Below are 20754 nucleotides of genomic sequence, written 5' to 3' on the forward strand. Positions count from 1 at the left end.
ACAGGAAATGACGCTTCGGGAGAGACAGCTTGGAAAATAAATGTTAGATATATTCTCAAATTGTATGAATCATTTTTAAAACATACTTAAAATACCCTAAAATGGTTTTGAGTAAACATGTTTTCAGTTCGTGTTCTGAGATAAAATATAAACACGAGACCTTGTCTCACAGAATAGTTCCTATTTTTGCACAGCATGACTGTCCAAAAACACTTCCTCATTCACACAGCACGACCGTGTCAAAAAAAACACTTCCTCATTTTCATGGCACGAACTGAAAACATTTGAAACAAAACTTTTTTTATGGCGTGGTTTATGCACAAAAATGATTTGCAACTCGGGCGGTGGCCAGATGAGATCATTAAGAGAAGTTTATCATTTCGTAATGGCACAAAAGGGGTATCTTAAAAAATATAAAGATTCAAATGTTTTGTTTTTCAATATTTTAGATGGGGATTATTGTGCAAAGAAAATTAAACTATTGAAGGAATTTGAGAATGAACAAATCTTTATAGGTTCAATGAGTGAGCTAAACAATATGCATCGGTTATTTGATAAAGAGTGTCCCGAGGCTTAGACGTTTCAGATATTTTTTTCGAATCACCTTTAACAAATCTTTATCTTATTGCATGGATTATTTGAAAAAAAAAGTGTCCCCAGGTTAAAAGGGGAGACAAATAAATATACCTTGGGATAAAAAGGGGGTTTATTTTTAGGGAAAAAAAATATGAATCACTGAAAATCCCCCATTCATTTACATGGGGAAAAGTGAGCCAGAACCAGTATATTCACCCTACTCCCAAGGGAATTGTGGATTTAACATTAACATTAACAAAATGGGATGAATTGTGCTTTCATGCATGATTTATAGTTTATTTGGATCATGTGTCCAGGAAAACTTAAAGTCCAATGTTGCACAAGGACTTTATGGACAGCCTTGTACACCATCATTGCACCACTTCCCTTCCAGCACAATTTTGGGTTCTGCTCTGTTGATTGATCCTCAGGCACCATCTCAAGCCATTCCAGAGTGGTTTAAGTGGAGGCTCTAGGCTGGCCATCAGATTTTCAATGTTGTCCTTGATCCATTTGCTGAAAGACATGGCAGCAGTCAAGGTCAGTTCAGGTGTGGGAGCATGCGCTGGAGCAGCGCGTCACTGCGTCCACTTTCCGCCGGTACTCCAGGGGCCTCTGGCCATCCCCAAGGCAGACGCCGGGCCCATCCCCATCTCAATGAGATGCTGATCAACCTGCTGTAACCATGAGGCACATGGTCAGCCCATTGGACTCCAATCATGATACTCCCTCACTGAGAGAATCTGGTGAGCAGGATCAGTCCAAGGAAAAAAAAAATACCCCATCTACTTTCTCAACAATCCTTTGGAAGAAGTCCTTTCCTTTAAGCTTCTGGGTCTCACTATCTGCCATGATCTTTCCTGAGAAAGCCAGATTTCCAACCTTGCCTCCAAAGCCAGTCGCTGACTGGGAATCCGCCATCGTGCAAAGTCATTCCTCGGCCCACCTGAGCTCCTGACTACATACAAACCTTTCGTCCGTAACTTGATGGAGTACTGCTCTTGCCTCTCACCTTTCTTGGCTTCACGTTGTGGAAACCAAGACATGTAGGATCATTGATATCTCCCACGGTGAGGCTGAGTCTTTGAGCCTCTCACTCTCTCACCACAGGCAGGTCGGTGGTCTTTCTGTCTTCCACAGTCTCTTCTCTGGCCTCGCCACCCTCCCCCACCCTGCTCTGTCTGTGCCACCCCATCTTTCTGCAGGGCACTCAAGGTCTGCCTGCAACCCACTTCTGGTAAAACTACCAAAATCATGAATCACTGCTCACCTTCACCCTTTCATTCCTCTTTTTTCCCACCTTTGGAATAAACTCCCACACTCTCTCCAATCCCATTCTTCCCTCCAGGCCTTCAAAACAGCTATTCACCACCATGTCTTATCATCCCCCATCCAAATCCATGATCTTTTCTACTCCCGTTAATCTACACCAACCCCACCTCCTTCAAATTCCCTGCATTCCTTCCTGAAAGTCCCTGTGGTGTACATCTTGTATACCCCATGTTCCCTGCCTCATCCCTCTCCCTTCCACAGATCTCCAAATGTCTCTGTTCCCTGCTGTTTTGTCCTTCCCTCTCCCACCCCTCTTTTCTCCTGCCCCCCATGCTGTGCATTGTGTGTTAGCTCTCATACGAGCCTCGACAATGTGTACAAAAAAAAAACTTTGGTGCATCACAGGTGATGAAGGTTGTGGTCAAGTGTCATCAAAATCCTGTGTGTAGCTTCTAAGAAAGCATGGATTTTTTAAATGTCATGATCAAACTTTGGTGCATCACGGGTGATGAAAGTCGTGGTCAAGTTTCATCAGAATTGTGTGTGTGTAGTTTCGAAGAGCAAAGCAAATGCATAATTTTCTAGTTTTTGATGTGATTATATTGATTTTTAAGTAATAAACAAAGAACTGAAGGAGTTTTTTTAATCCTCAATGTTTTGAGGTGTTGCAGAGGAAAAAGCAACCCCAGAGGGTACTGCCCCTAAAATTCCGGATAAACTGCCTTCACGTAATCAAGGAAGAAATTCTCAACACGCAATGGATAATGACCGCACAACTCGCTTCAGACTCGTCAGAAAGTGAATTTGACAAATTATTTTCTAATCAAGAATACCCAGATTACAATGATCGTCAGAATCATTCTGTAGAAGGTGCTGTCAGACTGTGCATGCATGAACCCGAGGTCAAGATGACGTAGCAGGTCCCGTGATATACGATTGTTGTTTTTGGGGGGGGGGGCAGAGCCAATTGAGCGTATAAGGACACCAAAAATATTAAAATCTTCATTTCAAGATATTTATTCAAGAAAAGAACAATGATTAAGGACACCATCGTATATTTAACATCCAGCAATGACCAGAGCTGGCAGACGAATCTTCCGGCTTAACGTCCATCTGATAGACGGCACACATTGATGGAACATCAGGAGCACTGCATGCGAATCACCAGGATGAAGATTTATTGTTTGGTCAAGACAGTTGCTATGATCACGGTTCTGGTGCAGGGAAGAAAATAATTAAAACACCACATCATCTGTTGAACTTTTGCTTTCATCCAGTTTTGGGGCTTAAAAAGTGGAATTACACCATTTGGTGGGTTTCCAAAAGGTCTGATACAGTGCAAAAGCCTTCTACATCGGAAGCCTGAATGACTATATGCCTCAGATAATTATATACATCAAGTTCAAGCATGGATGAAACAAACCAATGCCATTTATATTTATTGTGCCCTGTATAGCCACATGTAATATTGTACAATGTATGGAAGAATGTTATGTCTGTTTTTTTTCTTTCTGAAACACACAAAACAAACAAAACTAACAAACTTGACAAAACCATTCACCTTACGACTTAATTAAGAGAGTTTCATGGCAACCGTATTAAATAAGAGGTACATTTAAAAAACAATACAGCAAAATTGTGTATGTTTTAAAAAAAACAGCAAGCAAGAGCTGATCAATCAGCCACATTAATCATTTCTTTGAACTCTGCCAGAAAGAGTGGACACCAGGTGCAATCCTTCATATTCAAAACAAATTATTGTAAACAGCACATTAAAAAAATTTTATGTAACATTAGTGTAAAAGAATGTAACACAAAAATATCAGGTTCTACGACACAAAGTTCTGATGAGATAAATGGAATGTACAAGAAAGGAATTAAATCCTATACTATGGTGTCAAGCCAGAAGCGTCTTCGACACGGTGACAAATCGGGCACAAAATCATGAATGAGAAATGCCAGAAGGGTAAATGACGAAGCAGGAGGAAATGGTTGGGGACATTTTAGAGAGTTTTATATGAAGTAAATGAATTGGGTGAAGAAAAGGAAATTTGCCGTTGTGATTATAGGTAAAGTGAGATAAGTGCATATAAAGTGTGTTCATTCTGGTATAGGCTTAGCAGACAACAAGGTCAGAGAAATGCAAACCTGATACAAACAATAGGCATATAACTGTTTGGAGAAATGTCAGATTTTGTATTCTTTCCTTTATGCATAATTTGATCACAGAATATACCTGCACAAGACATGATAACATTAGAGAACATATTTTAAATACCTTTTTGCTTGCATTTACCTATCCCGTCAGCAGTGCTCGGAACAATATGGTTTCATTTTCTTTTCAAACCACAGAAACAAGAATGACTGTACTTGAAATGAACAATGCAATATCATACGAGGGTGTGCTGAAAAGTAATGCCTCCAATTCACTTTCTCCAAAAAAAGATGAATTAATCAAATGAACCAAAGACAGATAATAACATCAATCTTAATTCTACAATGGTGCATATTGATTTCTCAACTTAATCACCACTGTGGTTCACACATTTCTACAAATGTTCAAGTCATTTTGATAATCTCAGGATTGTAATGGTATACCCAACTTCATCTCAGGATTGTAACTCTCTTCTCCAGTAATCTCATCTCCAGTTAATCATCCCAACTCTTATCTCCAGTGCTTCACACTTCACAGCACTGACAACATCCTGCTGTCCTCTGCTATCTTGACTAACGTAGCATTGAGACATGTCAAAACACCAGTGTCAGATTCATGAAACTTCACATTCTGGGGCAGGAAGAACCAATGTGAAGGCTGTGCTTTGTTTCATTCGAATAGCTTTACCTATTTTGGAGACTAAGAATGGGAGACATTGCTTTTCAACACATCTTCATATAATTAACTTTTAGCAATTACATATATCCGTTCACAAGGTGTATTTAGATATTGACATCCTCATAGCAACATGAAGTGGAAAAGATCAATATTTGAGGCTTTAGTGTACTTCATTTCACCTTATACACCATCTATAAAAGAGTAGACAAGATGTAATTAGAGAACCATACTCATTCCAGAGTTCCAAGGCATATCACAAATGGAGAAATATTAAGGCCAGAAGCAATCCTGGATGGGTCGCCACTTCAATGTAGGATATTTGAATTGAGGTGGCAGGAAAGTAATTTGTTCGGGGTATCAGCGATAGCTCGCCTCGTCTTCAAGAAACACGCCATGGGATCTTTAACATCCATCAACTACCAGTGCTGGCAGACGGGTTCATATAATAAAATGAATGATGTTAACATGAACAAGAGAATTTAAATAAAAATTGTTATTATATTATACAGCTGCAAGTAAGTCTGGTGTTGGCTTCGTGGGTGGCTGGCTTGGGATCCTTGGGTCCTGAGTTTGAGCCCTGTTTTCCACTGAATTAATACCAGGGGGTTGACTCAGCCTGTCATCCTTCCGAGGTCGGCAAATGGGTATCAGTGTACTGGTCCCGGTATAAGCCCCGGTTAGAATAGGTGTACCATATCCCTGTGTGTCGTAAGAGGCGACCAGCGTTGGCGTCAGGAAGGGCATCCAGCCATAAAACATTGCCTCAAGAAGGGAACCATGATTGCAGGGAGCCTGCAAAAAGCTAACCCCTGCTCAGCAGGGAAAAATGGCTGTAAAAGGGCTGTTATTATACAGCTGCAAGCACGTTATATCTGATATGCAATGCATCATACTGTATCCCATGTCTTCGCCACAAGTGAAACCTTTTCAATTTGAAGTAAAGAAAAGTTTGCGTTTGGTTGTTTTAATGTTGCAGTATTACATATTCTATAATACTGTGCAAGAGTAACTCTAAATTGCATTTAACAGTCTTAAAAACAGATAATTTTACCATAAATAAGCTACAAACTGTAAAACCAAGGACAAACAAAAACTAGTAAAAACGAGGACAAGGAAAGAAAAAAAAAAAATCAAGAGCAACTACCCCACCCCCACCAAAAAACCCCCAAAAACAAGAACAACAAACGAGGCACATTTACAGGAGTTGCAATACAACTAAAATTGCCTCAACGTGAGCAGAAAGCCACAGATAGTTAGTTACAAGTTAAACAGTTGTTGCCCATTGCCATGGACATAAAACAATAGCTCCAGAAAGAATGCAAACAACATTAATTTCAGACATCAAATCTTCTGGATTTATCAAGAAAGTGTAAACATCAACAACTGTGGTGTAAAAAAAAAAAAATACACTGTTTAGTGTTCAATCCATACGAAGTGAAAGTCCAAGCATGTGATGGAAGGAAGTGTCTATTTGATCCCAGAAGGATGTTCAATGACATATATATATATATATATATATATATATATATATATATATATATATATATATATATATATATATATATATATATATATATATATATATTCATTGCTGGCAGCATTCTCCGGGATAGTCTTCATCTAGTTCGCATGCTTTCTCTCTCCTCATATCCAGTTTCACCTGGAAAAGTTGAACACATCACCATCTCATGGGAAGCACAAATGCTCACATATTTCCACAAAGTATTGATTAACTTCCTGAAAAATGGACATGCACGTATTACATGCACAAAATAGTGGTGCTTCTTCCCGACTCCCTCTCCCCCCCCCCCCAATCATTTTTCTTACAATAACGTAAACATAATAAACAGATGTCTCCTATTCTTACCTGCATCATATTGCTCTGGCTTGAAGCAAGCATTGCAGATTTTTAGGCATGAAATGAAAGCCAGGGCTATATGGCTGTTGCAAGAAAATACGCATCGACTGATGCAGGAGCAATCACAAAACAAGATCAAATACAAAGAAAATGCTGTGATGGGTGAAGACGGCACAACATCTAAAAATTTTCGGGAACAGCCTCATGATTATTCTGAATACCCAGCTGATCCTGCTGAGAAACAACCTTGACTGGACAGTTCATAGAACACCTTACCCCACGTGACAAAAAGGCGATTTGTGTTCTACACTGTTCAAGTATATAAATCAACGGAAATGAAGTAAAGGTTTTAAAGGCTGCAGAAAAAAACAAAAAACCTTTTTCTGCAGTTTATCGCCATTGAAGCACTGTCTTTTGCACCACCTTATTTAACACATTAAATTATAGTTATTCGTGCCTGGTTATTTGTGTCCTTTATGACTTCCTTACAAACTAAGTTCCTTGTTAGGAATGATTTTCAATTTTGTTTGACTGTCAGACAGGCAGACAAACTAAAACGATGATCTCACTCCTCTGTGAGCATGCCCATTCGAGATGAGATCCCATACAATTTGCCAATTTTAGAGTCAAAGTGCTGTTAAACTGCAGGCCTGTGTTCCGATTCGTGTTCCACAGTGTTCAGTATATAAAACTCAATTGAAATCAGGTAGTTCCTCAATCATAAGCAGACATCTTTACATAGACAGACATAGGGAGAGAGTGAATCAATTACTGAACCCCGCTTTTCACTTCGGGTGTGGGATAACAAGCCATCTCCATGATCCTGACCCTCTTTGGCCAACAGTGCTGATGACCCTCCGTGTATGTGTGTGCGAGCAATTATCAACAAACCTCGTAGTGGTAATGAGCAAAGTATGAAATATGTTTCATAGCTCTTGGACTGTCCGCGACCGCGAATGAACGGACACAAGTCTTTGAGGCGCTGGCTGCTGGCATGTCAAATTCCACCTCTACGGGCCTCAAAAAGGAAGCAGGTACTTCCAAATGTGAACCCAATTCCAGGCGGCAGGACAAGCAGTGTGGGTGGTCAGTTGCTGTTGAAAGATGCACAGACATGTCCATGATTTGGGCAAAGAGTCCCCCAGCCTTCCTTTAAAGAAAATGCTCTCAGTGAAATGTGTTAAATAACAATTAGCTTATCTGTGACTGAAAGCAAAGCATTTCATTTTTCATTGTCATGCTCATACAAACAAGTCAAACTGAATTAAATGAAATCATACCAACAGAGCAGTCAAGGGTTTTAATGTGTAGCTGCGACGACAGTCCTCAATGCCACCTGCTCTCCTCAAAATAAGTCAATAAATCTGCCAAATGATGGCTTCAAAGAAAGAAATCCCGAGTCGGTTCCTGTGTTTGCTCCCAGATGTGCGGAGAGATTCACAAAGCGTTTTCTTAGATTACCATTCACTGACTTGTTACAAATACATTCCATAGAAATTAAATAGGCGAAGTTTAAAAAAAGAGGTTTCATCACGAGGAAGCCAAAATAAAAATAATGAAACAAGAAGAAATCATTTTGCAACCGAATGTACCTTTAAACTTTTACTTGGGCCAAAACCTCTCCGAGCCAACACCACAAGAACTTGGAAATAATTGTGGCCATCAAAGAAAAGAAGAATAAGAAGAAGACGATGAAGGAGAAGAAGAACAAGAAAAAGATGAAGTAGAAGGATTTTAACCTTTTATATTAAAAAAAACAAACTTCGGAATTCAAAAAGTTTACACATAAGCAATTGCTGGTATGTCAGGTCAGGTATGGGAGCATGCCCCGGAGCAGCGCGTCGCTGCATCCACTTTCTGCCGGTACTGGTATGGGAAACATAATAATAACCAAGGAAGAAGTTTTCAAAATTTAATTTAGCATTTTATTTTTGGTGAATTCATGAAATACTAACTACTTTACCAAATGAGCTTGAATGACCACATTGCTTCCTTTCAACCGACATCAATTGGTGCATAGCAAGCAGTGACAAAGGCCATTATGCGATTAAACTGTCAAGTGTTCACTTCAGGCATGATCCCTCACATAGCTACATGATTACTATTCATATTTGTGGTGTAAAACTTGTTTTATTACGAAAATGTACGAAAAGTACGAAAATGTGTACGCACATTAAAAGTACGAAAATGTGCATGTATGCATGGCCACATCAGTCGTCAAGACCAGAGCGACTAATCACGACATTCAGGGTCGATATGACGGCTCCGAACAACACGGTGCACGACAGTTCCACACTTTGAGCTGGTGGATGAAGAATTTGTTTACAAAAATAAAGAAGCAATGCCATAGCCAGAAGGAATATATAAATACTGTTGAGAAAGTATGTGAAGCATGGAGCACAAATTATATTTCCTTCCAGTGAAGCTCAAGGCAATAACTCCTTTGGTATAAATTCTGAACATATCATAGGAATATTTACAGTAATTGGACAGGCTTATGCTGATGAATCAACATGGTATGATGATTGAGGAAATGACATGCTCAAGGAGAAATTTCAGAGCCACCTGTGAGCCAATGTAATAACTTCAATCAAGATCGAAACTCCCATAAAGAAAAATGAATAGTCCCAAGTGGGACTGACGTTTGTCTCCTGATGGAGGGCAGTCAAAGTTGGGGTACATTAGAAGATGAAGTTGATTTTCACTTTTGGGGGCTAAAAGGCCTGATAACACATTTGCATTCACGCAGTGAAAACTATATAGGATTAGCGAGCGGGTTCTGGATTGATGAAAAATGTTCCATTAGCTGTTGTCCAGTGAAAGGACCCTTAAACCGTTTTAGAACTGAAAGGTTCTAAGGAGCATAAAAGGTTCTAAGGGTCCAAAGTGGTCTCAAGAGTGTAAGGGTCTCAAGGGATATAAAGTGGTGATAGGGTCTTAAAAGGACTAAAAGGGTCTTCAAAGGTCAAAACGGGTCTAAATGGTCCAAAGGGATCTGAAGCATATAAAGGTCTAAGGGTCGAAGGGATGTAAAGGATACATTCCAATAGTAGTTAGGGTCTAAAAGTTAGGGTCATTTAGACTGTAAATGTCGATGGGGTCTAAAGGATCGATAGACTCTAAAGGGTCTAAAGGCATCTATAGTGTTAAAAGTGTCAAAACGGTCTTTAAAGGTCTAAATAGTCAAAGCAGTTGAAAAGTCAAAAGGATTTACAGGTATAAGGGGTCTGTAGGATATATATGGGGTTTAAAGGGTCAAAAGGGTTCTAAAGGTCTGTGGGGTCTAAAGGATACATTCCATAAGTAGTGAGGGTCTCAAAGGTCTTAAGGATGTAAATATCTAAAAGGTGTCTAAGGGGTCTTAAAAGGTCTATAAAGGGTCTTAAAAGGTCAAAGGTTCTAAAGGATCAAGGGGTCTAATAGTCTAAAGGATCAATGGGGTCTAAAGGTCAAAAGGATACATTCCAATAGTAATTGGGGTCTAAAGGAATAAAGGGCCTATAGGGTCTTCAGGGGGTCTAAAGTGTCAAATGGGTCTTAAAAGGATTGTCCCTCTCTGCCCACCCCACCCTAACTATCTGTCCTCTCCTGTTGAAATGAAGTAATGATGAAACAACGTTTTGTATTCAATTCACAATCTCGTGAGATGACGAAACCTTGCGATATGATGGACATACCAACATAGATTAAATTTTGAGATAATTAGTTAATTAATGCACCACCCGGATGGAAATTGGAAAAAGGGTTCCATGAGGTTTTGCTCAGAGACGTCATGAATCATCATGCCGAGTTTCAAACCGAGCCAATGAGCCGCCTCGGAGAAGTAGGGCAAAAACAAAAAATTGTTCATGAACCCACTGAGTACCTGACCGACTGACTGAAGGAGGATATCGTTACAGCTTTAAGAGTAGGGAAACTGTGAGCTTAAGTGTTACTTGTCACCACACAGGGGGTGGTGCGGTGTTAATTAGTTAGGGATTAAGGATAATTTCCCCCAGTATGTGATTGCCCCCTGTGACCTATTCCTATGTTTTTGCATTAACAAGCCAATCATGAAGGAGATGCATTTTTACAATAATCACCATAACAACAAGAGAGCCAGGCGTGCCGAGCAGGCAGAGGCCCGCCTTCCTGGGGTTCGTGCCAGCAAGCCACGCCCCAGAGGTGGATGGTTGTTCAGTGTGACGTGGAAGATAGACCGGGAGCGAACGCATGAGTTGGGAGTGAGGGACGCATGCGGTCGAGAGAGAGAGAGAGAGCGTAGCTAGGAGATATGAGATGGCTGGTAAGAGCAGGGCATTATGGCTGGCTTTCCTTCAATGCATGAAGAAGACAGCATGATTCATGTATTCATGCTAAGGCAAATTGGTTCGCGTACTGAGCAAGATGCTGGCCATTGAGTCTTGGCTGGTCGTATGAGACGGACCTCGACGCCTCATGTATATTACCGAAGAGACCGTGCCATTCTGCAAAGCCGCAGAGTCGGTGATGACGATCGATGCAAGGAGCTGCACGGCGGTCTCTGAACCTTGGCGTTGAATATCGCGTCACAAATTGCTTGATGTACATTTCCCGCTGCGAGCGAGAGTGGCTCGGCACTAATTTTCGGGCACATCTTCCCATGCGGGACGATGCGCCTCAATTTCAAGTTCCACAAAGACCATCTCTGGACCAAGCTAAGTGCCAGAATAAATGGAGGATTTGCTTTTCTTTTGTTTCCCCTTGCCTGTATTGGAGTCCATGTGTAGAGGCGCCTCAACTTTAGGTTTAATTTACTTCATGTTATGATTATTACATTCTGACTATTACCCTTGGAATATTTCTATTGTCATTAAATCCCCGTGTTTATTTTAAGTTGCTCTGTCCGTGTATTTATCGTGGGGTTCGAGTATAAGCCCCCTTGTGCTGTGCATCCAGGTGCCTCCATCACTCCACCAGTGCCCCTCCCGCACGCGTTATAATCTCTGTGGATCAACGTGTCCGCCTCTTAAAGAAAAACCACACGACAATCCGGGCTGGCTGGTGTTAACCACCATCCACCACAATTGGGTTCGGGGGATTAACCCAACCGCCAGACCCGTGACAATATACATGCATTTAAAAAGGGCTCTGCTGGCTGAACAGCTGCATCAGCTCAGCTTATTAGGGATGAACTTAGCAGAGCAACAGCTCCCTACATCTTCATCGGATTGCACTGCAGCCAATACCAAGAAGAGAATTTAATTCTCAATTTCAATGACCATTCCACCTTCCTCTGGGGAGGAACTCCTGCTCTACACCTATGAGGGCCAACAAGTCTGAAACACGTGTCCATAGAAATTATCTCTCACATGAAACACGTCCGTGGACGGAGAATTGCCACGTTCCTTGATTATCCTCTTGAGACTGTTGGGAAAGTTCTGGGCTGCAACTGTATTGGCACTGGCGGCCTATCCAGTCACAGAAATGTTGTGAAGGTGAGCATGCTCCGTGAATCTTCAGGACCAGCCAGTGCTTGCCTTAAACTCTTTAAACTTCTCCACATCACTCGACCTACCCTCACTTTCCCTCAAGTCATGCCAGTTGGATGCAAAAATACTGTTCAGTTAGCACTCTAAAAAACAAAAACACTCAATGTTGCCCACAGGACGAAACACACGAGACTGGGAGATAAAGCGACGCAGCATCCACTGAGCGGTTGTCATGTCATCGGTTATCCATTAGCAGGCTACGCGATTTTGTCGCTTACACAATAGCAGACAGCATGCTTTTGAATTTTTTTGCAAGGTGCACTACAGCATACTGTACTTCAAAAATTTTGAACAACATTATATCAGATGGATTTCTGTGACTTTAACTGACTATTATCCAATAATATGTCAACAATGTTCTATCGAAATGATGCAAATCAGTGACTTACCAAACACACACACACACACACACACACACACACACACACACACACACACACACACACACACACACACACACACTCTCTCTCTCTCTCTTAGACATTTCAAACTCGGTTTTGCTGGGATTGAAACGCACCTGCTGGCTTAGAGTCAGTGATCTTAACCACTTGGCAACGATCGATGGCTTTTATATGATAAAATTCTGTTTTTATTGTTATAAAGAGCCTGTCGGGAGGAAGAGAAGGCAGAAAGAGGAAGCAAGACTTGGAGTGCCACTGTAAAACACACAAACATGCAAACCTACACAAAAACACACACAAACAGACACAGACACTTTGCAAATTATAGATGGAACTAGCAAAAGTACCCGATCCCCAGTGACAGAAAAGTTCAAGTTGATCTATCAATTTAAATTATTTCATGGACTTTATAAAGGTTAAGTGTATTGCACTAAAAACAAGTATAAAAAGACAAAATGTCACAGCCCCCATTGTTTTAGTAATTTTTAGTAATATTTATGTCCAACTAAAATGGCCACCAGTCGACCAGTCAGCCCTCTTTGATCAGATCGCAAAATAAAGTGACGTGCATGTGTATGCCATCATGTACTGTGCTTGTGCCAACTTTGAACAAAATCGGACCATGTATGTCTGAGAAATGGTTGGGGACGCATTTAAGGAACAGAATAACCATCAGTCGGCCATCTTGGATCTGATGTCGAAAAAGAGTGATGTGCATAATACATATGTAAGGCATCATTCCTTATCTGTGTGCCAAGTGTAAACGACATCGGTAAATGCATGCCCAAGAAATGGTTGAGGACGTGTTTAACATCGGCTTTTTTTTTTACAACTAAAATGGTCGCCAGTCGGCCACCATCGATCTCATCCCGAAGAAAAATGATGTGCTCATGTAAGATCTCATGCATTATCTGTACGCCAAGTTTGAACAAGATCGGTAAATGTATGTCCGAGAAATGGTTGAGGACGTGATTGACACCCGGTTTTTTTTACAACTGAAATGGCTGTCAGTCAGCCATCTTTGATTGCATCGTGAAACAAAATGATATGCCTATGTTTCCCATCATTTGTTGTCTTTGTGCCAAGTACGAATAAAATTGGTCCATACATGTCCAAGATATGGTTGCGGACGCAAGCACGCACAAATGCACGCATGTGAAAATCAAGACCAAATCCATAAGCCTGTTTCGGACTCAGTACAATGGGGGCTGAAAGTCAAGCATTTTGTTGTCTTTTTTTTCCAAAAATTGCTATATGGGTCACTTTGGCCTCAAAACGGCCTTGGCCACACAGCCCAAGAGCGAAAGAGACAGAGAGACAGAGAAACAGAGAGACAAAGCATTTGTGATTTAATACACCGTACATATATATATATATATATATATATATATATATATATATATATATATATATATATATATATATATATATATATATATATATATATATATATATATATATATATATATATATATATATATATATATATATATATATATATATATATATATATATATATATATATATATATATATATATATATAGCCTGGTGTTGGCGCAGTGGTTAGGGCAGCGGCTTGGGATCCAAGAGGTCCTGAGTTCAAGCCCCGTTGAGCCACTGAATTAATACACCAGGGGGTTGACTCAGCCTGTCATCCTTCCGAGGTCGGCGAAATGAGTACCAGTATACTGGGCCGGTGTATACCCCGGTTAAAAGAGGTGTACCATATCCCTGTGTCGTAAGACGCGACCAGGGTTGCGTCAGGAAGGGCATCCGGCGTAAAACATGTGCCAAATCACTATGCGGATCATAATGGATGATCCGCTGTGGCGACCCCTAACGGGAGCAGCCGAAAGAAGAAGAAGATATATATATATATATATATATATATATATATATATATATATATATATATAAAAAATGAAGAAATATAAAAATATATACATCCACCACTACCACATCATAAACTTACTGCTATGCTGCCGCTGCCATCACCTCAACCACAATCACCACTGACATCCACCACCACATTTTGGCGTCACAGGGAACCATGGGCACTGCGTACCATTACAGACACTTGGATCTGGGCATTCAGGCATGTAACTCAGAGCGCAAGTGTGCACTAAACTCCATTCAACATCGTGTCAATAGCCCGAGTGCTCCGCTCAATTACAGTCACCATTAGGTGTTCAGCACGAGTTCGCGCCCAGCAAGCGCCATATTAAGTGTGGCGCTCAGTTGCATGAGGAAGCCCAGAACATAATGTGGCCATCTTCGTGGCCGTATCCTCGCGTGTGCAGGGCCAGCGTTATAGTAATCATCCATACACTAATGGGGGTGCTGGAAAACTCATACAACCCGTTCGGATTCACTTCTAAACTCCTCCCTCACCAAGTAAATATAAAGAGCCATGCATTCCACACAGAAAGAGCATGTGCTTGTGGTTCAATGGAGCTCGTGATTCAGCTTGGATTGGTGGCGAGGCGGAACAGAGCAGTGGAGCGAGGCTCAAGGATCGGAGCGGACGTGAAACGAAGTTTGCGGAGCGCTGGGTGAGCGGGATATCCAGACGTCAGATCAAGCACAGTCATAGGGCCAAACCACTAGCATCGACACTTACAGACTTGTTTAAACTTTATTAAGTTATTTCATTACTCGTTATTCTTCTTTCTTTCCGTCTCTTCTGCTGTGGATGCATATTCTTAAAAGAGCTCTCGAATTATCCAGGAACGTTCCGAATGGTCATCCTATTCAAGGCGGCCTCACTGATATGCATCTTTTAAAGTATCCTCTTTGCACCTCACCACACCCTCACTTTACCTCCTCAGACCAGGCACCTTAGACACCATCAGTTTTTCTCCTTCCCCCCTCCTCAGCAAATGGGCCGCACTGGTTTGTCATCCCCGCTTGGTAATTGAGAGGCCGCAACCACTTGATATTTTTCTCATCTTTCTTGCTATCTAACTTTCCTCCGAGTGTTTCTGATGGTGCCTGTCATGTTAACTTCAGTAAAACTGAAGAATTAGACGGGTAAAGTTCTGCCCTGTGTCTTCCCTTGTATACAACTCTATTTATTTTGCCGCACCTCACCAATTTTTGCTTGTTCCAGCTGTAAGCATCTCCCCTGTAATAATACCATTGCTTGCTGCACCACATACCTTTCCTCACCCTTGCTGTAAATAAATTGCTTGTGATTGTAAAGGTGCCCAGCTCAAGGCATCTTTTCATCCATTGATTCAGCGTAATCCGCACGTAGTGTTTGCTGGGAAGTTTTTACCCCACCGATTGGCTCTATACGTCAGCTGGTGCATACTTGGCAGCTCCGCTCAGCTGCATCTGATCAAGGTAAGATCGAGAAAGTACGTATCAAGAGCACGAGCTCCCCTTGGTGCTGCCATCCAATGGAAAGGTAACACTGGAAGTAGTGATAACCCTTTTTAGGATTGGCGGCAGCAATTGGCATTCGTGGCTGATTAGCATCCTGCCGAGCCACGGAGTTATCCACAGCTGGTGGCTTCAGGAACAGACATTCAGGAGGAATCTGAGCGCTTCCCCTCATTGCGAACCTCGAACCCTGGGCCGTAACAACATATAAAAGTATATACGAGTGTGAAAACCAACAGTGATGACAACTACAACAGCAGCAACGATGACACGAGGAAATGAGGCCATGTCTATCTGTCTTAGACCGGTTTCCCTATAAACGTGTGAAAATGCACACAACTATTGTACACTGTCTTAATTTTAGATCCTGATTCTTAGTAATATCCTTTGGAGATCTCTTATTGGGTGGTCGCTAGACTACCGTTATTCTCAGATTTTCCGTCTGTCTGTATGTATGTAATGGACAGCAATGGAGGCCAGAGAAGTCAACCGGTTTTGATGAAACTTGACTGGTAGGTTCATACCAGGATCTAGTTGTATGCTTTTGAGCACAGTTGCTATGGACGCCACCATTGCTTTGCAACGGGACTTTGGAATTTTTGAAAAATCCAAAAAAAAAAAAAAAACATTGGAAAATAAAAAATTGGCTTCCGCGCTTTTATGCGCATTATAATCAACCTCTTTGTCAATTTTTTTGAGCCTGATCCGTCAAAAACTGTATGACAAGTATGCAATTATATAGTGACCACCCAAGTCGCCTACCGACTTGTTCTCAGGTTTTCCGTCTGTCTGTATGTTTGTAATGGACAGCTCTGGAGGCCAGAGGAGTCAACCGATTTTGATGAAACTTGACTGGTAGGTTCATACCAGGATCTAGTTGTATGCTTTTGAGCACCGTTGCTACGGATGCCACTGTTGCCTAGCAATGGCACTTTGAAAATTTTGAAAAATCCTAAAAAATATAAAAAAATCGAAAATCAAAAATGGGCATTCGTGCTTTTATGCACACTATAATCAACCTCTTTGTCAAAAATTTTCAGCCCGATCCGTCAAAAACTGTACGACTAGTATGCAATTATATAGCGACCACCCATGTCGCCTCCCAGCTTGTTGGGGTACTAGTTGGCTGGTTGTCCTTTTGCTCATTTGTCTATGTCCCTTATCTTCCTGTTCCTTTACATTCCACTGCCTTTGCATTGATACCTTTCCCTCCATCATCTCGATGTTGTGTCTTAACGTCTGGATTAGAAAAACCCATGAGTGATGCAAATGTTCTAACAAGAGGCTTTCCAGCAGGACCCATTGCTACTTTAGTAAAGTTGGTTTTATGATTATACAGGGTGCTATGACTTAATGAACAGTGCTGTAAGAAAAAGAAATGCAAACACTTTTGCTTTACAAACGTTTTGATAATGACTTGATTCATCCAATAAATATTAGGTACATTAGAAAAATATATATATTTTCTATGGAGCCCTCGTTCACAAATGAAAATCACAATCAACATATATATTGCAACTCCAAAGTTAATTTTGGTAACATTTTGAAGCTTAACATGACGCCAATAAAAACAACAGAAAACAAAGGCCTACCTGCATTTTTGTCTGGGAGACATTCTATACGCCACACAATTGCTCGGAAGGCGTGCTCATACTTGGCACTGCCAATTGTCACGCGCATCACACGTTCAAGTCCCGTTGCTGTAGTAGAACCAAACTTAGCACTGCGATTCACTCTGGCCATGAGCGAACGTTGTTTGATGAAAGTTTCTGTACGGAAGATCTTGATCCAGTCGTCAGGCACGGGGAAACGTACTGAAACAGCTTCACAAGGAATGAGACGCAACTGGTCTCTGTTTGCTAAATGTAAGGTCGACATCACCAACCAACACTGCAAGTCAATAAAGGCTCCTTTTACCAGAGCCGTAGGCCTGATTGTAAATGGAAGGCTCATCTCGTCATCGTCTGTCTGAAAGTGCATAAGTTCAAAGCGGCAGGCATCTGGTGGTCTGAAAGAAATGGCTTTGGTTTTCTTGAAAGCTTCAACATTGGCACATGAGTGAAACTTGCAATTGAAAAGCTTGATCCACTTTTCTGTGGAGTTTGGGACAATATCCTCTCTTCTCACAGACTCTTTGCCATCCATATCAACATCATTTATTCCCAACGTACACTCAGGTTTGCCCGACAAAAAAGCAAGTATGTAGATCCGCGTTGTCGTGATGCGTTTCACCAAGCTGCTGCCGTCCTTTGCCAAAACACCTCGAAAGAAGTCAGAAACCTCGATAGAAAGAGATTCTTCTGCATACACGGAATAACTGTCCTTTGGAGTGGGAAGAGTCATCATTTCATCTTGAAATACGGAAATAAATCGTGTGAAGTCTTCGTAGTTTGTGGTGCCAAGTTTAAGCAACTCTGTCCTCGACTCGGTGTTGATTAGTGGAATCTTGGAGGGATATCTGCGCTTTTCTCTGTGGGATACACATTCAATTCTCAGTGCGTGAATCTTCCCCATCTCATTAAAATTTTCCAACCTCGGTTCAGAAAGTTCATAGCCTAACTGTAACGGGAACTTTTTGAAAGGTTTTTCCAAGCCAACATCATAATAAATAAGCAAACAACCTTTGGAAAGTGTAACATATACCGGTCCCCACTGCCTTGAAGACATTTTGGTTTTCTTTTCTGGAATCCTAAGCATTAAGGACCAACCATCTACAGCTTGGTCATCTACAACTTGTTCAGAAATATCTGAAGAGTCCAAAGACGCTGGTACAGAAACATTATCTTCAAATTCTTCTCCGCCGGGAATCTGTATTTTTTCGAAACTTTCAAAAAGCTCTGTTTGAGGTACTGCTCGATGGAAATCCGTAAGGCTGTCCGCTGAGGTGTGATGTACTTGTTCATTTCCATTGGTCAATTTTTCTGCATTTACAAAAGACAGAGTCTCTGAACAGGTGCCTTCTTTCGTTGCATTTTCAAAAAATGATCGGAAAGGATTAATTGGAGAAAGTGGCACCTCTTCATGAATGCTATTAAAGAAAGGATTTGTGGGGTTGTGTGAGGTTTGCAAGGAAAATTCATTGTTTCCATTGAATGAAGACCCCAAAAGATCATCGGTGGTCGTGTCAACAGTTACCACTTTAGGAGAAGGGAAATTGTCCAAATTTGGAAAATCAAACCTATTTGAGTTAAATTCTGGTCCTGGGTCAATATTTCTGGTAGAAAACAGAGAGTACCCAGAAACATCGGTGGTGTCAACGGCAGTGATCGTGGATGGAGGTTGTGAAAGGTCCAACAAACCTTTTGCTTCATTTTTAGCTTGACAAATGGCAGAAAATGAGAAGTTAAGGTTGAAATCATTGGTGGTATTGAAATGAGCAATGGTGGAAACAGGTGGATTGTTCAAATCGAGCAGAAGGTCAGTCTTATTCGAGTCCAACTCCTTCTCGTTTGTAGTATGACCATTCCCAAACACCTCTTCTGAGCTGTTTGGCACCGAAACCACAAAGTCATCCTCAAAAGTCACCCAGTTGGAGAAGTTTGTTGAAGATGTCATTGCTGTGGCTTTTCAACAATTTGAAGAATTGCCGTAAACACCTTCACCTGCAAGAAATGAAAACAAAAACAGAAAAATGAAGAAAACGTTTTTTTACTTTGATACATTTTTATCAAAGTCCAAGTAGATTTTAACTGATTACGATTAAATTTCTCACTTTGCATCCTTACGTTTAAAAAGAAAGCACTAATAAAGCAGTGAATGAAAACTAACAGAAATATAATTAGAGGCCAATAGTCTTTGCAAATCTCAAGTGGACATCACAAGTCAAGAAACGTCTCAAGGCTATAACCAATGGTGGACGGGTCACCACTCTCACTCTGATGATTGAAGGCGGCAGGATTTTGTAATTTGTTCAGGGTGCCAGTGATAAGTCGCTTACTCTTCGAAAAAGACACTGAGATCTTTAATGTCCACAAACGGAAAACACTGATGCCTCGCCATGCACTAGGATGACAGTTTATAGCTGGGTCAACATTCGAACGCAAGCGAGGTGACTCAGCAACGAGTGAACCTACCTCTAAGCTATTGTGCCAATCCTCCGAGCAGTAAATCAAACTGAATTTCTCGTTAGGCTTGTAGCATGCATGGTATTGTGGACACTGTGGTCCTAAATGAGGAGAAAGCTTAGAAATTGAACCCAGTTTTAATAAGATAAACAATCTTAATGTTATATAATGCCCAAGTGTCTGTGCTTTCAGAAAATGTGTACTTTTCTATGGGTCCTATGGATATAGTTGCTTACAAAGCATGTTTTTTATCCAAACACAGGCTATTTTTTTCATTTCTATAGCTCATCTTTTAGGAATGGGTTACATGTATGATTGTATATCTTGTCCAAAATGTTGAAAATGCATTTTTTGTTTGATATGTATCATTATACGTAAGAATAGAACAATTCCTCAAAACAGTACATTTCTTATGACCTTCTGCATATATTGGGACCTTCAAATGTGTAAAATCTCAGATTTTGCAAAATTTCCCCCAGTCATAGTGAAGCTTACAAAATTTTATTCCAGAAATTTGAAATGCATCTGATAGAACATCTTAAATAGCAATTTACTTCTGCATAAAGTGATGATTTAAAATGGCAAGTTTCAATATAGATCATTACTACATACCAGTTTTTAGGTTCACTTACATGATTGGGTCAAAAATGTGAAGAAGTACGTAACAAATTGCATTTACCAAGCTGCTACAAAATTACTGGTAGCTATAAGCTTGATTTTATAACCATAGAATAAGTTTACCAAGCCCTTTGATATAAAAAAATCAATTCCAAAGGCCAGTTTGGATTTAGCATACAGAACATCAAAGGTCGTTAGGAAGTACGTAACGTTTTTAAGAAATCTGCACTTTTAATC

General features: G+C 40.7%; 1 protein-coding gene across 1 annotated transcript in view; it reads right to left on the reverse strand.

Annotated features, from left to right (window-relative positions):
* Positions 1-20754, reverse strand: part of LOC147012277 (uncharacterized) — a 126175-nt gene that overhangs the window by 79264 nt on the left and 26157 nt on the right. Inside the window, exons 2-4 of the mRNA XM_085856376.1 lie at positions 17428-19437; positions 7431-7633; positions 6274-6341 (exon numbers count right to left, since the gene is read on the reverse strand). Coding sequence (XP_085712502.1) covers positions 6274-6341; positions 7431-7633; positions 17428-19390 — 2234 coding nt within the window. The 5' untranslated portion in view covers positions 19391-19437. The remainder of the gene's footprint in view (positions 1-6273; positions 6342-7430; positions 7634-17427; positions 19438-20754) is intronic.

This window comes from Eptatretus burgeri, chromosome 15 (genome assembly GCF_056783735.1).
Source record: "Eptatretus burgeri isolate ZD-2024b chromosome 15, Ebu_testis_v1, whole genome shotgun sequence".
NCBI lineage: Eukaryota > Metazoa > Chordata > Myxini > Myxiniformes > Myxinidae > Eptatretus > Eptatretus burgeri.